The sequence below is a fragment of the Podarcis vaucheri genome (assembly GCF_965113315.1).
Source record: "Podarcis vaucheri genome assembly, chromosome: 1".
Taxonomy (NCBI): domain Eukaryota; kingdom Metazoa; phylum Chordata; class Lepidosauria; order Squamata; family Lacertidae; genus Podarcis; species Podarcis vaucheri.
In genome coordinates, this window is record NC_138759.1 from 10,904,598 (window position 1) to 10,923,729 (window position 19,132).

Here is a 19,132-nt window from a genome sequence, read left to right on the forward strand (position 1 = left end):
TGCCTTACTCTAACTCGGGTTGTCAATCTGGTCCCTACCGCCCACTAGTGGGAGTTTCAGGATTCTAGGTGGGCGGTAGAGGGTTCCACGGCACAAGCTGAATCCACCTTCCATCGAGCACTGGTGGGCGGTAAGGAAAATTTACCATCAAGAAGGACGCATTAGTGGGCAGTAGGTATAAAAAGGTTGGCTACCCCTGCTCTAACTACTGGGAATACAGTGGTACCTCGGGTTAAGTACTTAATTCGTTCTGGAGGTCCATACTTAACCTGAAACTGTTCTTAACCTGAAGCACCACTTTAGCTAATGGGGCCTCCTGCTGCTGCCATGCCGCCGGAGCACAATTTCTGTTCTCATCCTGAAGCAAAGTTCTTAACCTGAAGCACTATTTCTGGGTTAGCGGAGTCTGTAACCTGAAGTGCATGTAACCTGAAGCGTATGTAACCCGAGGTACCACTGTATTGGTGTTATAGAGAAATTGTGGCAGTGACCAGAACGCCTGTATCGTTTGGGTGGCAGTGGGACATCCTTCAGCCTTCCTCATTCCCTTTAACTTTTGCATACGGTTTGAGTTCCGTCCCATATAAGACCACCCAGTTTCGGGGGTTTTTGATAAGTTGTCCCGTTAACATGGGTTTCGATGTTTTGATAATGCAACTGGTTGCTTTAGGAAGGCCTTCCCACAGCTTCTCTGATACATCGTTTGGGCACGGCGAAGATTCCCCAGCATGCTCAGACCGAAACTTTAAAAATAGACTGGCAAATTAATGCTTCCATAAATGGATGACAACCCCTTGACACACAGGTTGTGGGATTATTCCAGAAGTGGGTCCCCCCCCCCCCTGTTTCCTACTTGGATAAGCACAGCATGCAGAGCTTTAATCAGAGACCAGAGCCTTACTATGAATAAATTGGCACTAGATCGGCTCCCCCGAAACACAGAGAGCACTGCAGGCAGCAGACAGGCTCCTACCACTGTGGCAAAGGCTGACTTGTTATAGGCCAAAGAAAGTTAAGCCTCTCAACAGCATGCAAGGCATCAAGGGGCAGGATTCAGCCAGTTACCCTAGCACAACTTTTAGCTGTAACTTTTAGTGTAACTTTTTCTGCTTCCATTCCCTGCATGCCCCCTATACCTGCTCTGAGGGTTCCCTCAATTCATTGCAGTAACATAAAATAAAGTATTGCCTTCTTTATTGTGTAAGTATTGTTAATATTGTTTGCCACTGTTTATGCGGCTGGTACGCTTTTCTTTGTTTCGCTTTTCCATGGATGTGATATTAAATATGAAGATGATTCCCCATGGCAGCTGGGATAGCTCAGTCGGTGGAGTGCGAGGCACTTAAATCTCAGGGTTGGGGGTTCAAGCCCCACCTTGGGCAAAAGATTCCAGCATTGCAGGAGGGTGGACTGGATGACCCTCGGGGGGCACCCTTCAAGTCTATAATTCCTCCCCCTGCTTTTCCCCTTATGGTATTATGTACTGTATATTTTTATTTGCTGTGAGCCACTTGGAGACCTTCAGGGGACAAGCGGCTAAAAAGTTTCATATAAATAAACTAAAATAAAAATAATAAAATAAAATCCAATAAGTTTTGTAATTGATTTTATTCCTAGGGGTTAGGGGAGCCAGTTTCTGTGCCAGCTCAGATCTTTATATAAACACACAAGACGTAACTGGCTGTGCTTTTGAATAAATAAAGTATACTATTCATTGTATCAAATTGTAGATTTCAACGGAAGTCTCATAAAGTTCAACGGAAAAAACAGAAGACCCAGCAGATCAGTTCATTCTCTAGTCAGTTCATGCATAAGGTCCATACATGTATAAGTGTCTATTCTATCTGTCTGTTCATAGAGTCCAATAATCTACATGAAGGGTTGTTGCAGTTCCACAGAATCCTTTCACAGAATCTAAGACAAGGATTTCCGGAATATTAGCCTTGTTTCGTCATCCTAGGCTGCAACCACTACTCTGCTGTAAGATCCACTATCCTGTAATACAGTGGTACCTCGGGTTACATACGCTTCAGGTTACAGACTCCGCTAACCCAGAAATAGTGCTTCAGGTCTTATATGGGACGGAACTCAAACCGTATGCAAAAGTTAAAGGGAATGAGGAAGGCTGAAGGATGTCCCACTGCCACCCAAACGATACAGGCGTTCTGGTCACTGCCACAATTTCTCTATAACACCAATACAGTGGTACCTCGGGTTACATACGCTTCAGGTTACATGCACTTCAGGTTACAGACTCCGCTAACCCAGAAATAGTGCTTCAGGTTAAGAACTTTGCTTCAGGATGAGAACAGAAATCATGCTCCGGCGGCGCGGCAGCAGCAGGAGGCCCCATTAGCTAAAGTGGTGCTTCAGGTTAAGAACGGTTTCAGGTTAAGAACGGACCTCCAGAACGAATTAAGTACTTAACCCGAGGTACCACTGTAATATTACATATGAGCCTGTTCTACTGATGAAGCCTAGGATGACGAAACAAGGCCATTTTCCAGAAGTGACGCTTTGTCTTCCCCCTCAAAATGCACCACACTTGGGGCATGTGGAATCCCTCAAACGCTGAGCCCAACCCAAAGCCCCTTAAAAGCTGACAAGTCAAGTAGATGAAGTTGCCTGAAGAGGTCCAGCGAGCGACGAACTCCGACGCCCCCATGTACTTGACAACTGCCAAAATCGTGTCTGCTGTACGTATGGCAATAGCAAAGTTCATCGCACAGCGAACAACCATCCACATGCCTGGTTTTGTGACGGCATTGCCATATGGATACAGAAAGGAAAATGTCAGTTCATCCCACCCACCACCATGCCAATCTACAGATCCCAAAAGGGAGGTAAATTTAGGTTGCATGTCTTTTTCAATCTTCTTTAAATAAAAGAGAAGTTCAGGGACACAAGCAATAGCCAACAAGCATTGCAGTATTTCTGTCCAAGGGGTTGGAGCTGGCTCAAGTCTGCAGGAAGACAAACCTGGGTCCGTACCCTGGAAGGAACATTCTCCAACCCAGAATCTTCGGAGGTCAGTTGTAGGAGCCAGAACCTGAAATGTTGTAGGCAGAAGATCCTGCGGTAGTGACGATGGAAAAGCACGAATCAAGATCGCTGTTCTACCTAGCTGAGTATTCTTGATGTTGGCAGGCACTAGCTTTGACATTTAAAGCCCTAAACGGCCTTGGCCTTTTATACCCAAAGGAGCATCTCCACCTCCATCATCCAGCTCTGAGGGCCTTCTGGCGGTTCCCTCCCTGCGAGAAGTGAGGTTACAGGGAAACAGGGAGAAGGCCTTCTCAGTGGTGGCACCCGCCCTGTGGAACGCCCTCCCGTCAGATGGTAAGGAAATAAAGAACTGACTTTTAGAAGACATCTGAAGGCTGCCATGCTTAGGGAAGCTTTAAATGGCCGAGGTTGTATCGTGTTTTTAATATTTTGTTGGGGGGTGCATGGGGAGAAAAGAGAGAAGGAAAGACTCATTGCACAGCTGAAGGTCCATGTGCTAACAGAATGACTGTGATGAAGATTGCCTAGTATATTTATGGAATACAAAATGTACAAAGCTGCTTTCGTTTTTGAAAACTAAGCTTTTGCAAGTCGGGAAAAATCGGAGAGTTTGTTACAGAAACCACCCACACTGTAGTAAACAAAAGGAAGTTTTTATTATCTATACTTAATCTGTTATTCTTACTGTCAGCATCAATCCAGAAAGAAAATAAACTATACTTTTTAAAAATCTGCAGCACCTGTTTACTGCTAAGTGACGGGGAGAAACATACAAGGCACAGTCTTGGTTTCAAACTGGTGCCAGCTCTTGGGGTGGGGGTGGGGGAGAGACCCCAATCAGTGCCTGTCTCCAGCCTTGACAGATCGTGGTATTAAGTAAATCTGGGTATTGTAAACAACTTCAAAGCAATGATGTGCCTACAAAATCAGCCACATGAATCCATGTATCATTTACAAAATAAGTAAGAAATTTTCTCTAATAATAATCAGTTTTTGAAGATCCATAGCTTCAGATTCCAGACTTTCATTTTTATATCCATGGATTTCAGGGAACTGAAAGTTTGCAGAGATCGAAACAAACTACCTTGTGTCTTGATGTGATACGCAGTGCTAAAGTTAGCTAGCAGTTCCCAGTTTTCAGTTCCTCATCTGGACCAAAGTTCGAAAAACAACTCATTCAGAAGAGGAACTAAAGGGAATGAGCGAATTAGCTACGATCAGAGTAGATCCAGTAAAATCAACAGGCTAAATTTCAGTGGGTCTACTTTTCAGTAAGATTTACTTGGGCATCACCCAATATGCCCCAAGACCTCAAAATAATGTTTGCACTACCAAAACTCATAAGCTTCCATGACTGGTAAGACTCCCCCTTCAAGATCCACAATAAATGTCTACAGTCATAACAGTCATGTTTGCACAATGCTCATAAATGCACAATGGCCTCTGATAACAAATAAGGAACTGGCTGTGTGCATCCCCAAATCATGGGAACCATGTATTCAGCTTGTAGTATTTCCAAACAGAGACCAGTTCCCTTCCCACCTGCAGAAAGTGGATGAACTCAGAAGCAGGTAAGAACTACAACATCCATTAGCTGCAGAAAATGATCAGGGATGATTGGAGGCCACAGGCTAGTCCCCAGCCCCACCCCAAAATAAGAGAGATGCTGTGGGTGTCCAGTTCATTCATTGGAGAGGAGGTCTTGTGTGACAAATATCAAGTTTCACAGAACTGAGGGGGCGCAGAAGGGAACTTTCTAATCTTGCCATTCTCAATTCTGGGCACCACAATTCAAGAAGGACACTGACAAACTGGAACGTGTCCAGAGGAGGGCAACCAAAATGGTCAAAGGCCTGGAAACGATGCCTTATGAGGAACGGCTAAGGGAGCTGGGCATGTTTAGCCTGGAGAAGAGGAGGTTAAGGGGTGATATGATAGCCATGTTCAAATATATAAAAGGATGTCACATAGAGGAGGGAGAAAGGTTGTTTTCTGCTGCTCCAGAGAAGCAGACACGGAGCAATGGATCCAAACTACAAGAAAGAAGATTCCACCTAAACATGAGGAAGAACTTCCTGACAGTAAGAGCTGTTCGACAGGGGAATTTGCTGCCAAGGAGTGTGGTGGAGTCTCCTACTTTGGAGGTCTTTAAGCAGAGGCTTGACAACCATATGTCAGGAGTGCTCTGATGGTGTTTCCTGCTTGGCAGGGGGTTGGACTCGATGGCCCTTGTGGTCTCTTCCAACTCTATGATTCTATGATTCTATGATAATTTGTCCCTTATGCCTCTTTTAGTAGGCTTATCTCCCTCTTCCTCCACTCCCCGTGACTTCAGGCATCGTTTTAAGAAAATTCCATCTATGGCAAAATATAATTTGGGCTGTTGGGATCTGGAGAAAAATGTTTGAACAAGCCTGTCATAAGCAGCTTCAGACAAAAGAACGATACCTTTTAATTTGCTTGGCAGGCTTCTCCTATTGAGGCATCAATCCAGTGCCAACGTTGCTGGAAGTTGGGGTCCCCACTGACACGGAGAGGATATTTTCCGAGTAAACAAGGCCACGGCTGTCGAGCCGTACACATCAAATACCTGCAAGGAACTCGCTCCCCCCAAAAAAGTGTTGCAACTTTTCAAAAGGTCAACTCTCTACAAGTGGAAAACTGCAGCACCCTAAAGACCCAACTAATTTATTATGGCATAAGCTTCCGTGCGTGATGAAGCAAACCTTAGTCCACGAAACATTATGCCATAATAAATTAAGTCTTCAAGGTGCTGCAGGACTTGTTTCCCCCCTGAAACGGGCTAAGGCAGGTACCCTTCTGGAATCACTTTCAGGTAGAGGCCTCCTCACTCCCCATCGCAGCTACCTCTTTACAAAGACGTCCGTTTTTTCTTGCTCTTGAAAGCGTGCTGGTGAACTCTCAGCCGCTGATGAACAGAGGAAGCAGTCTTCATAGAAGTCTTCTTTCCAAAGGCTTTCCCCACGGCTCCAGGTTTCCATAGCAACAACTGCGCATCCTCTCCACCGGTCAGCAAAGAATCATCTGCCACGTTCCAGCAAAATGAGCGGACGGGAGCAGAGTGCCCCTCCTGAAGGACTCCTACAGAACTCAGGCCACCAACCCCACAGTCCAGGAGGCAGATGTTTCCTGATGACGTTCCCCCAACAACAACCAACTTGTCCATCGTTTCATGGTACAAGCCACCGATTAAGTAGTCCACCTTGGTGCTTTGTCCACTTGCTGCTTCTCGGGCGTCTGGAACATGCAGCAATGTGACTGGCTCCTCAGTCTCCAGCTGGGCGAGATCCCACCGACAAAACCCTTCGTCGTGCGTCGTGCAATAGACCTGCTGGTAATCTTTCCCGGACCACCCGACGGAACTGACCGACGAGTCGGAGTTGCAGGTAGCAACCAGCGCATCTTCTTCGCTGTCCTTGTTGATGTCAAACACGTTCACCAGCCCATCGGTTGACCCAGAAACTACCAGGTTCTGTTTGGTGGGGTGGAAACGAATTTTGGTGATGTCATCGTTGTGGGTCTCCGAGTAGAAGCCCAGAGGCTCATTGCTGGAAGCTACACTACTCGCGCAGCTGCGAGCATCCCAGAAGGCCATGAACACATCGTCCCCCACTTTTTCCGTTCCAGCGCAGACTATGAGGTCGTTGCAGCTTACGTCAAAGCTAATGAAGACATTTGAAAGGGAGCCACGGAACAACTGCGTCGGCCCTGCAGTCGCTAAGCGCGTATCCCAGCATTTCACTGTTCCATCGCTGCAAGCGGAGAACAACACACTTTCACACGTATGTGCGAATCGGACGCCGCTGAGCAGCCCGGGACGGCTGCTATATTCCCGCAGCAAAGTGAACGTCTCTCTGTTGTAAACCCTGATTGATTTATTGGAACACGAAACGGCCACCAACTGGCTCCCTCCGCCTCTTGAAATATCCAAGTCCAACAGATAAGTGGGGTCTTTTGCCAGTGCACACCGTTTTGCTATTTGGAGACTGGAAAACTGCTCCTTGATCTTCTCCATAGCAACTGCGACTAAAACTGCATCCTCCAGAAGGTAGAGGTCTGGAAAATAGAAATAAGACCAAATTAAATAAGGTCTCCACTGTTAATCCTTTCAAGAGCACTTTTCGGCACAAGAAAGGTTCCGCTAGTGGTTTAAATCAAGGGTAGTCAGCGTGTTTATGCTGGAGAGCTGTTACTATTCTGACAGTGGTTTTGGGAATGGAGGGAGCATTGTGCTCTGGAAACTGACCTTTTCAAGTGCCATAGTAAAGCTGGTGTCCTCCAACGGTTTGGAGTATGTCCTCTGAGGCATAGCCAGGGCGTTCCAAACAAAATCCAACAGAGATAGATATCAACACTTTCAAACATGCCATTTCTCATTTTCCCCCCTTATGCTTGAGGTTTGGGGCAAACTTTAACCAGAGCCTGAATGCAATTATCCAGAGCCTTTATGGGCCAGGTGAAATTGGCCATTCCTAGTTTACAAGTCAGCGTAGAAGTAAATACTCCTAAAGGCCAGTTTTAAAACACTGCTAAGACCCAGGTAAGGGATTCGGGTGGCGCTGTGGGTTAAACCACAGAGCCTAGGACTTGCCAATCAGAAGGTCGGCGGTTGCGAATCCCCATGATGGGGTGAGCTCCCATTGTTCAGTCCCTGCTCCTGCCAACCTAGCAGTTCAAAAGCACATCAAAGTGCAAGTAGATAAATAGGTACCGCTCTGGCGGGAAGGTAAACGGCGTTTCCGTGCGCTGCTCTGGTTCGCCAGAAGCGGCTTAGTCATGCTGGCCACATGACCCGGAAGCTGTACGCCGGCTTCCTTGGCCTATAGAGCGAGATGAGCGCCGCAACCCCAGCGTTGGCCACAACTGGACCTAATGGTCAGGGGTCCCTTTACCTTTACTTTAAGACCCAGGTAAGAATAAAACCAATGCAACACAATACAACCCAAATCATCGTCAGCATAACATCACCACTCAATAAAAGATGATGGACTCCTAGCAAACCACGCAGGCAAAGACAAGCCAACTAACATCGTTGTGATGTCAGGTGACTGACAGGTGGGTAGCCCCACCTGCCCGTCCCTAAGGCATCTCCAGCCAAATGTTCCTCCAGTTTCCATTCAGAAGAAAAAGAAGTGATGAAGCCATCAGACATTTGAGGAGCATTTCCCTGGACTTCCTCAAGAGACATTGTGGAGATCTGGAAGGAGAACAGACCTGGAGTTCTTCCAGGGTACTATTGTATAAATCTGCACTTATGTTTCTTAAAATAATAAAAAAAAGTCATTTCCACATTTTCTGGGGCAATGTTTACATGTCCTTGCTGTCGGAGGGCACCGCCTTCCAGAGGAAAGGGCAGCAGCCCACACAATGGGGTAATAACCGGCGAGGGTGTATTTTTGTCGACTGCCACATCTCATTAAGTCGCGCCGCGGACATGTGGCAAAATGTCAGCTGGTGAAAACGGAATCCTACCTCTCGTTAGGAATGCCCGGCTGAAGGTTAAACAAACAAGCCAGGCAGAGATTCCAGGGTGTAGCCAGAGGCTCTTCCTCTTCGGAAGCGGAAGCCGCTGCGAGACTTTGATGGGAAGAGTTTCAATAGGAGGCAGGAGAAGGCCCTCCCCCCACCTTTCTACCCACCGGGTCACATTTATGGGAGAAGTAGGGAAGTCGTGATCTTCCATGCACAATGGGAAATTAAGAGCTGGGAGGCAGCCAGCTGCGGACATTGCCAGGGCAGATGGGAAGCCTGCAAATGCAAGATCCAGTCTGCGGCTGCTGTTTTCACCTATTAATTTCAAGGCGATTAATCCCAGGGTTGTTAATAGCTTGACTCCCCTTTTGCCTGCATCCCCCCCCCCTTCATATATATCAAGTTTTTCTGGGCAAAATGCAGTTTCTGGATGTTATGAGAGAGGGAGTGGGTGGCTGTGTCAGGGAAAGAATACATGGCAAAGAGAGATCTGCATTGGCTCCCAGTACGTTTCTGAGGACAATTCAAAGTGTTGGTGTTGACCTTTAAAGCCCTAAACGGCCTCGGTCCAGTATACCTGAAGGAGCGTCTCCACCCCTATCGTTCAGTCCGGATACTGAGATCCAGCACCGAGGGCCTTCTGGCGGCTCCCTCATTGCGAGAAGTGAGGTTACAGGGAACCAGACAGAGGGCCTTCTCGGTAGTGGCGCCTGCCCTGTGGAACGCCCTCCCAGCAGATGTCAAGGAAATAAGCAGCTATCTTATCCTTAAAACTGTGATGGAACTCCTATTTGGGGACTTCCCTGGCTTTTTTCTGGCACACGTAGGGCCAGTCTGGATAGTTGGCCTTGGTGAAGATTTGACGTTTTCATCCTCGAAAAGTTTTTTATTTGAGTTTCTACTGAAATGAGGCTGCATTTTAATGTTGTATTTTAATCTTGTTTTTAAGTTGTATTTTAATCAATTGTTTTTATACCTGGTGTTAGCTGCCCTGAGCCCAGTCTTGGCTGGGGAGGGCGGGGTATAAATTATTATTATTATTATTATTATTATTATTATTATTATTATTATTATTTACCTGAAACAGCCTCCTTGTTTTCTTCCTCCAGCCTGGAGGCAGTAACAAGCCCCCATGCACTCACTGAAGCCAAAGAGGGGTGGCAGAGGTTTGCTCTAGATCTCTGCTTGTGTCTTGCAGAGATCCGCAACCAACTTCCAGACTTCCACCCAAGTTTGGGGCTAGGACCATCAGCTTGTCTCTCTCACCACAGCCCAGCTGAATTCCCACCATGGTAGAGAAGCCAAGCTGGGCTGTCAAACCATGGCCAGGTCTCTTGTCTTGCAGAGGGGAAACCCCCTTCCACTCTGTTGCCTCTCCTGAAGTCACTATGAAATAAATAAACAAACTATCCTCCCCCTAGCCTTGCCTCCAAACTCTCCTAACAAACATGGTTTGCTAAACTGCTCCAAGTAATCATTTCAAAGAAACTATGGTTTGTATGGATGGACATGACATGCGAAACCGTGGTTGGGAGGTAAAATTTGCTCCAAAGAGAGGCAAAGCTTAGCTTCCAGTTTGCAAACCACAGTTCACAGGGAGAAGACGATGCACCAGGGTGAAGACCTCGAAATGTTGTACCGGGTGACTAGAAGAATTAACTGGAATTCAATATTGAATTACTGGTCGCAAAGTAGTATTTGAAATACCATTTTCTCCAAGAGTATATTGGAGGTGATAAAGGACTATAAAACCTTCCATGGCAGGCTTGAAATATTGGTCCGCATAACTTTTAATGCTACTGGAATATAGTTATAGATGTTCAGTCACTGACACACAAGTTATAAACAGCATTTCTTCGGCTAAAGAGAGATCCGTGAGTCATTTAAATCCTACAAGGTTTTCAAAAATAGACCGGTGATTCATGAATTACACTCTTCTACCTCCCAGAGAATCTTTTGGCAACAATGCGGTTTTCACAATGGTTGCTGTCTCCCGAGAGCAAGGCCGCTGAGGCAAGTAACCACTGGAAAGCAAACCCCACGCAAAGCAGTGGTGTCGTCATATCTATGCCAAGCAAGGCTTGCGTCTGCCTGCATCGAAGTACCAAGACCACACAATCTCTTTGCTTTCTCTCTCCTGTCTCTCACCCTCCCTCACCATCAAATGGCTCAGAACTGCTGCTTAAAAAAAGCCTCTTCCCCGTTTCTACTGCTGCCACTTTGTCCTGGCTTTTTAGAATCTGCCCTGGGCATCTCACTATTTTTGGTGCGTCATTTCCAAGTTTCTAGTCCTTAAGGGCTCTCCCACCCTACTAATGACACCCATGTATCGTATAGGAGCACGGGAACCAGATGCAAAGTCAAGCCATTAGTTCACCAAGTTCAGTGTTGTCTACCATGTTGAGAAGCTGTTTCCTAGGGTTTCAGGCAGGGATTTCCGTTCCGTCCCCCTAACTAGAGGAGCTGGGAATCAGACCTAGGACCTTCTGCAGGCAAAGCACATGTTCTACCCCTAAGCTACAGCCCATCTCCAGGTGCAGAGACAAGCCAATGCGTCTAGAGGGGGTAGAACAAGGCATGTCAGCTTGCGCTGCCTCTGAAGGATGCTTTTAGCCCAGAAAGGAGGACAGAGGCAGCTCAAGGATTTAGGGAAGTAAAGGAAGTCCGTCACCTTCATTTGCTTCTGTCCACAACAGGTACTCCAAGCTCAGAGCACGCCGTGGGTGAGAAGCATTAGAAACCTGACTATATAAGCTAGATGCCAAATGGCACTTTAAACCAGGGCTGCAGTCGCCAAAACAGAATGTCTAGTCGCCATTTGGGGGCAAGAGGGCTCCAAAGTCTTATTTTTCAAATGATGGACTGGTTGCGATTGGTTATCCGTTAAGCATCTGGCTGGCCACTGGTCCCATCACCTCCTGGCAAATAGAAAGGGAAGAAATGGAGGCAGTGAGAGATTTTACTTTCTTGGGCTCCATGATCACTGCAGATGGTGACGAAATTAAAAGATGCCTGCTTCTTGGGAGAAAAGCAATGACAAACCTAGACAGCATCTTAAAAAGCAGAGACATCACCTTGCCAACAAAGGTCCGTATAGTTAAAGCTATGGTTTTCCCAGTAGTGATGTATGGAAGTGAGAGCTGGACCATAAAGAAGGCTGAATGCCGAAGAATTGATGCTTTTGAATTCTGGTGCTGGAGGAGACTCTTGAGAGTCCCATGGACTGCAAGAAGATCCAACCTCTCCATTCTGAAGGAAATCAGCCCTGAGTGCTGACTGGAAGGACAGATCCTGAAGCTGAGGCTCCAATACTTTGGCCACCTCATGAGAAGAGAGGACTCCCTGGAAAAGACCCTGATGCTGGGAAAGATGGAGGGCACAAGGAGAAGGGGACGACAGAGGACGAGATGGTTGGACGGTGTTCTTGAAGCTACCAGCATGAGTTTGACCAAACTGCGGGAGGCAGTGGAAGACAGGAGTGCCTGGCGTGCTCTGGTCCATGGGGTCACTCCCATGATCCCTAGGTAACAGGACCAGTGGTCGGGGGCGATGGGAATTGTAGTCCAAAACATCTGGAGGGCCGAAGGTTGGGGATGCCTGTTCAAGCAGATTACCAGGGAGGTCCCTGTGATATCGGGTGCCTCTAATCAGGCACCTCCTCAAGAGTTGCCGTTCAGGAGCTTCTGCCTAGGGAGGCACCAGTAAGTTAAAGACCTCTGTCCACAAGGAAATGGAGACACTGACATGGGCAAACCTCACGGGCCCAGCCCACTCGCTGTTCCTTTCCACCCTCAAAGTCAGCGGTTGGAAGGAGCAGCACAGGGCGGCTTCACAAAGCAATGCTGGGAGGGAGAAGCTCCGTATCCCCCATCAACTGATGTCATGGATCGGCCGGATGCAGAGGAATGGTGGGGGGCACCAGCCGGGGAACCCCCAAGGGAAGAAGGCTCAGAACCTGGGAATTGGTGGTGGGACAAGTGGTCAGACAGAAGAGGCAGGGAGGAGAAGGTGTGGGAAGCTGAGGAGGTAACAGGGTTTAGTGAGCTGAGAGAGTCTGTGGCAGAGAGGATTTCAGAAACAGAGGCAGAAGCAGGAGAAGAAGAGTTTGGATTTGATATCCCGCTTTATCACTATCCGAAGGAGTCTCAAAGCAGCTAACATTCTCTTTTCCCTCTCTCCCACACAACAAACACTCTGTGAGGTGAGTGTGGCTGATAGACTTCAGAGAAGTGTGACTGGCCCAAGGTCACCCAGCAGCTGCATGTGGAAGAGCAAGGAAGCAAACCCGGTTCACCAGATTACGAGTCCACCGCTCTTAACCACTACACCACACTGGAGGGTGGAAGGAGGGAGGCCAAGAGGCAGAGATGAGTCCACCTGGGGAAGAGTCACAGGTGTCTCCTCCTCCTGCTGTGACAAGCTCCCTGCCCCGCTTGTTGCCTAGAACCAGAAGAGGCATGAAAAGGGCGGAGGAGAGATTGGCTGCATGCAGGCGCAGTCTCTGATTGACTGGAGAAATGCTGGAGAGGAGAGGACTCCAGCAGCTGTGGGGAGGCGGGACAAGACCTACCAGAGATGAGTTCCTATACTCATTAGGCCTGACGCCCTGACAAGTCTGTGCATATCATGTTTTGGCTGGTAAGGTGTTAACTCAAACCAGAACAGTGTGATTTACTGCCTATTTGCTCCTGACAGCTGTGGGGCAGATGAGAGCGCGTCAGGAGCTCGCTTAAGATCCAGGTTGTTCCTTTGAAGCCCACCCACCCACACTTGATGTCATGGAGGACAGAGGGCCTGGCTTTTTCAAAACAGCCTCAAGGACGAATCAAGAGGTCTTGACAGACTGCCTTTGGCCTGCAGGCTAGAGTTTTCCCCGCCTTTGACCTAAACCAGGCATTCAGTAAAATAGGCTACTGCTTTTCCATGGTAGCCTGGAAGGGAAGCCTGAACATCCTGACTACGGAAAAGAATAGTTTGAAGCTTCTAAGGGCTTTGCAAAAAATGCAGACACCAAGCATTTGAGCACTGGACTGTTTCAGAGAAAGAGCCACCAAAACAATAGGTAAAACAGTCCCAAGGTTGGGAGCAACAGCTCAAAGCAAACTCCAGAACAAGAAAACAATTCTTATTTAAAAATAAGTCTTGAGTGTGACTCATTTTCTGCATTTAATTATTTCTCTGGCTGGGCCTTCCATCTCTCTCGCAATTCCCACACTAATGCACATGTCTTATTTTAGAAGCCAGGTTTCCAAGGCAATAGGACCTGAAGAAGCAACGCAATTGGCAGCAAATTTGCTCGGCACCTCTGGAATCTGTCTTGGGGGAAAGGAAGACTTTTATGCCTTCGAAGAACAGAGCTGTGCCCAGAAACAGCTTCCAGCCCGAAGGATAGCTAAGACCAAATGTATCATTAATTGCAGGCCTGCCTTTGTAAGCTGAATTCAAACTCAGAGCGACTCACGAATGAAAATATAAATTGTTCTGATAATGAATGCAGGTGCTGAGCGCTGACCAGCTTGGAGTTCAAATAGGGACTCTGCAAATCAAGAGAGAGGCATCAGCATACTTGGGAGACATGCAGGGAAGTAAACCCAAGGGTTAGGAAAAGGTAAAAGGACTCCTGACCATTAGGTCTAGTCGCAAACTAGATGCGGCACTCATCTCGCTTTATTGGCCAAGGGAGCCGGCGTATTGCTTTCGGGTCATGTGGCCAGCATGACTAAGCCGCTTCTGGCGAACCAGAGCAACACACGGAAACGTCGTTTACCTTCCCGCCAGAGTGGTACCTATTTATCTACTCGCACTTTGACGTGCTTTCGAACTGCTAGGTTGGCAGGATCAGGGACCAAGCAACGGGAGCTCACCCCGTCACGGGGATTTGAACTGCCGACCTTCTGATCAGCAATCCCTAGACTCTGTGGTTTAGACCACAGTGCCACCCACATCCCAAACCCAAGGGTTACAGAAGTGCAAAAAGAAACCACCCATTTTTAAAACAAAAACAAACATAAGGTGGCAAGAAGCCCAATGAGGTCTGAAAACGATTGGTAGTCCTGAAATGTTAAGTGATCATAGGAAAAGAAAAAAGGAAGAGTGGGGTGGGGACGGAATAGGTTGCTAAAAAATAGCCTGGCTAAATTGCAGGGGTTGGACTAGATGACCCATAGGGTCCCTTCCAGCAATTCTACAATTCTGTTTTTCTATCCAAAGCACTTTGCATGCACTATCTAGCCACAATTCTTATGTCCCTGCAAGGTAAGTATTATTACCCCCATACTTCTGATGGGCAGACTGAGGCAGAGAGACAGGGGCTTGCTTGAAAGCCACCTAATGAGTTCCTGGCAGAGGTGTGATTCAGACCAGGGCCTTCCCGATTCACAGCTCAGACATTTTAAGCCACCGCTCTGCACCTCTAGGTCTCTAACACCAGTAACAAAAAGTACCAAGCAAAATTTAAAAATGGTCGCAATGACGAAGCTAGATAAATGAAAACAACAGCGAAAACAGAATCTTAAGAAAGTAAACAGCCAAGGCAGACTAAGGGTGATCTCCAACGTAGCACTATGTTAAACTACAGCATGCTTTTTCCACTGGCAAAACGTTCTGCACTGGGGAACGTTGCGGTGAACTTTGGTGCAATCGGTTTGTCAGGCAACTGACATCGGAGCTAGAGGCAGAGGGAAGGCTCTCAAATGATGCTGGAGAAGGGCCCAGCAGGGAGAGAGGCAGCTCAACAGATGGGGAAGCAAATCAGCGCAACACCAGGGATATAGAGGGGCTGATGGGGGAATCGGCGAGAGGGCTCCAGGACTCTTCACCGGACACCAGCGGGGAGAGCACGGGTCCTCCACTACCCACGCCCACCCTGCGCAGAAGACTTCCGCGCAGAGAGAGTAGGAGGAGACTGGGTGTCAAACAACTTTTATGTTGGAAAGGATTTAAGAAACGCCCACTGACGGATTCTGCTAGTGACTGAGGCAGCCACGAAGTGAAGGGCTGTCCAGACAGAAAGGTTTAACAAGGCAACATAACCAGGAGAGGCGGCAACTTACGCACGAGCAACCCCATACCCATTACACGGTTACACGGCAAGCTTCTGCTGGTACAACTGTTACACTGGGTTTGTCGGCTGTGCAGTATTAAAACTCACTTGTCTGCTAGCGCAGGAGGTCTTGCACTAGCAGATTAACGGCATTTTGTACAGCCCTATATAACTAACAAGGGCTCTGACTCGGAAAATGCATAAAAGTCTGTTTAGAAACAAGCAAAAAAAGAGTGGGGCACAATCAAATGAATCTCTCTTGGGAGATTATTTCTTTATTTAAGCATTGCCACAGATAAAGATTCCCTCTGCTGAAAAAGAGCCTCCATAACTAAGTAAAAAAACTTGAGCTTGTCTGTATGATTCTGAGATATCCCCAGATCAGTTAGGGCTGTAACAGTCAACACACTTGGAATACAACCCCCAAACAAGCTGGATGGCAACGAAACTGACCAAAAGGAAAAGATATAAATATAAAATACTTGCTTAAGCTAGAATGTGTATTAAGCAAAAATGTGTATCTTGTGTGTCCTTTGTGACCCTGTACAGAAATGATCATGCTTACTTTTGGAATACAGTCACTGCAGTAAGCAACAATCATTAAGCCCCATTTACGCACATTTGATATGTGCATTGCACTGAACCCACAAGTGACCCAACAATGTCACAAAAAGGGGCAGAACATGGCAGAAACGGGGTGTTTGCAAGCTTTTCCCATGGTGTTCCAAATTTTACTTAATTTGGTTTTTACATAATTTTTACTTAATTTGGTGATTTTACTTAAACGTGTGGTGCCTTGGAACACAATCCCTGTGCAAATCAGGAGCGATTTGAAAAAGCTCAAGTTTGAATTTTGCCGTTGTCATTTTACTAAGTTTAATAATATCTTACCAGTCTCAAGACGTGTCACCACAGACATGGATCTGGGTATAAGAGCAAAATGAAACCGCTAAGAAGCAAAAGATCTGGCTGAAGAGCTTCAGGAGAGATGGTGCCACTATATGTATTCTTAATCATTCATAGAAAGTTTAAAGTGCACAAAGCTATGCTGTCCTCCTGAAAATCATGTAAAGTATGTTAATTAATTTCACCTATCAGGAGAGGCAAAGTGACTTCCCTTTGGTTAGAGGCAGTTGCTGGAAACCATATATACCTACCCAAATCTTGAGAGTCTCTTCACAGGCTCAGATTCAGGTGCTGTAGCCAATTTAAGTGAGATAGGCAGCTACCAAGGAGAGGGCCTTCTTAGTGGTGACACCCTTGACTGTGGAATGCCTGGCCCAGATAGGCTTTCTCTACGTGGCATCTGTAGCCACATAGGGAGATACTGCAAATTGCATGTGCCATGAATGTGTGTGCACGTGAATGAATTCAATATATCTTAAAGGTAAAGGGACCCCTGACCGTTAGGTCCAGTTGTGGACGACTCTGGGGTTGCGGCGCACATCTCACTCTATAGGCCAAGGGAGCCGGCGTACAGCTTCCGGGTCATGTGGCCAGCATGACTCAGCCACTTCTGGCAAACCAGAGCAGCACACGGAAACGCCGTTTACCTTCCCGCCAGAGTGGTACCTATTTATCTACTTGCACTTTGATGTGCTATCAAACTGCTAGGTTGGCAGGAGCAGGGACCAAGCAACGAGAGCTCACCCCATTGCAGGGATTCGAACCGCCGACCTTCTGATCAGCAAGTCCTAGGCTCAGTGGTTTAACCCACAGTGCCACCTGCGTCCCTCAACACATCTTAGGACACCTTCAATCACCACTTTTGCAGTCTGCAATTTCACACGTGCTGCTACTCACACCGCTGGGGTAACAGCAGGAGCTGAAACAATCGGAGCAGAGAGTCTTACACATGAAAAAGAGAGGTGGGGAAAACAGTATATATAGCAAAATTATAAAAATACAAAATCTATATATGTAAAATTATAAAAAATACAAGGGAATTTGCAGGTATTTTTCCCAAGGGGTAGGAGCAAAGTAAAGTGGGCGACCAGGATAGTTTCTGATACACACAGAAATAGGAGAATAGTGCCTGTGCATTTTTCATATTTAATGTTATTATTATTATTCATGACTCTGCCATGCTGCTTTATATTTTTAAGAGAAAATGTCAGCACGCTTTACAACACATTGAAACATCAAATAAAACAAGCCAGAATAAAAACTTACTGAAGAACGTCAAACAGAAAGTCTACCTTCAAAGCAACATAATTAACAGGGAATTAAATGCACATTTAACACAGCAAAGTTAAGAACAACCACAACAATCTAAAACATTTCAAAAGAAAGAAAAGTTCTACTAAAACGAGAACGTTACTTTCTAAAAAAAATAAAACCTGGGAATCTGAGAATTATAGTTTTGGGCAGCAGGAAGGACAACTGAGCCCGCTCCCCCATGCACACATGGGGAACAACAGAACCAACTGCCTAGTCCTTTTCACACGTGCACAAGCCAAGGCCTGACTTCCCACACCACCGATGTAATTTCAGAAAGGGATCGTTTTAGAGATACCTTGTGAGAATTTAAAAAAAAAAAAAACCCAAAGAAGTAGTAATATTAATGATGGTGATGCAAGGGCGGCCCAGGAATTTCTGGAAATTCGTAATGCAAAATTATCTAACTGAGAAGGGAGTATATAACTTTATTTTACTAACCCAACTTAAATAAATAATGTAATTTACAAATGAAAAGAGGGGGGAGAAATTATGCGGAACAAACCAGCAATAAACAAGACACGCACAATTCACACGTACCAAACGGAAAGACACGTGTATTACCTGGCGCAGGCGGGTTAAAGAAGAAGCGTCTCCATTCCCCGCGTGCTTCACTTTTCCTTCCTGCTCCAGCAGCTGCCTCCGCTCAGCGCAGCCCCATTGGCCGGCTGCTCACGACGCAACGACGACAACGGACTCCTACGCTAATATGATTGGTCAAGGCAGCAGCGAGGGCGTGGCTTTCCGAACGCCGCGCCCACACCGGCTATTGAGTTAAGAAAGGCAAGGGCAGCGGACGGCCAGTACTTCCGGATTACACTAAAAGGCCGCCATTTGAGGGGCGAACGAGTGGAACGCATAGAATTTGCTCACCGACGTCCATGTGTGCTATCAGCAGCACTGCAATTCCTGCGCTTTTATTTGTAACTTGCTTTTGCTCCGTTTCTCAGCTAGATTGGTAAAGAGAAAGCGTTTTATATGCGTTGTATATGCGATATGACACTGTGACACCAGATGGCGCTGTGGAGTCCCGCCTTTCCCTACCGGATTTCCCTGCATAAGTTTACAACGCGTTTAACGGAATCGCTTCTTTGAGCAGTCCAGATCCAGCCAGGCGTCCCCGATCCTATCTTTTTGTTCAGACTTGACTCTGCCCCACATATTCGATGGAGAGCCGGAAGTGTAGTTTGTGTAGCGTCAATTAGTTTTGCAACGACGCACCCTCTTGGAGGCAAGAGAGGGAAGGATGCGAGCGGACAGCGCAAGCAAAGGGAGAGGCGTGCTGGTGCGTAGCGTGGCCGCCAGGGGGCGCTGTCGTACTGCTTTTTCTAACGAGGAGAATTGTTTTATTGCGCAGCCCTGCGCCTATTTATT

The 19,132-nt window shown here is 46.9% G+C and overlaps 1 protein-coding gene across 3 annotated transcripts; it reads right to left on the reverse strand.

The window, feature by feature from the left end:
* Positions 1–5,282: 5,282 nt before the first annotated feature.
* On the reverse strand, positions 5,283–18,423 carry WDR89 (WD repeat domain 89). 3 transcript variants are annotated; one of them, XM_082218956.1, is made up of 3 exons: positions 18,323–18,370; positions 8,097–8,224; positions 5,283–7,083 (listed from the first exon to the last, which is right to left on the reverse strand). In XM_082218956.1, exon 3 carries the CDS (start codon positions 7,040–7,042, stop codon positions 5,879–5,881), a length of 1,164 nt encoding a protein of 387 aa, XP_082075082.1. In that variant the 5' UTR covers positions 7,043–7,083; positions 8,097–8,224; positions 18,323–18,370; the 3' UTR covers positions 5,283–5,878. The 3 variants fall into 3 exon arrangements, with proteins under 3 accessions (XP_082075082.1, XP_082075080.1, XP_082075081.1); XM_082218954.1 differs by lacking the exon at positions 8,097–8,224 and having other exon boundaries at positions 18,323–18,423; XM_082218955.1 differs by lacking the exon at positions 8,097–8,224 and having other exon boundaries at positions 18,299–18,413.
* Positions 18,424–19,132: the final 709 nt, after the last annotated feature.

Coding starts and splice junctions, on each gene's coding strand:
- WDR89 (XM_082218954.1), bottom strand. CDS start 7,042: ATGGAGAAGATCAAGGAGCAGTTTTCCAGTCTCCAAATAGCAAAACGG.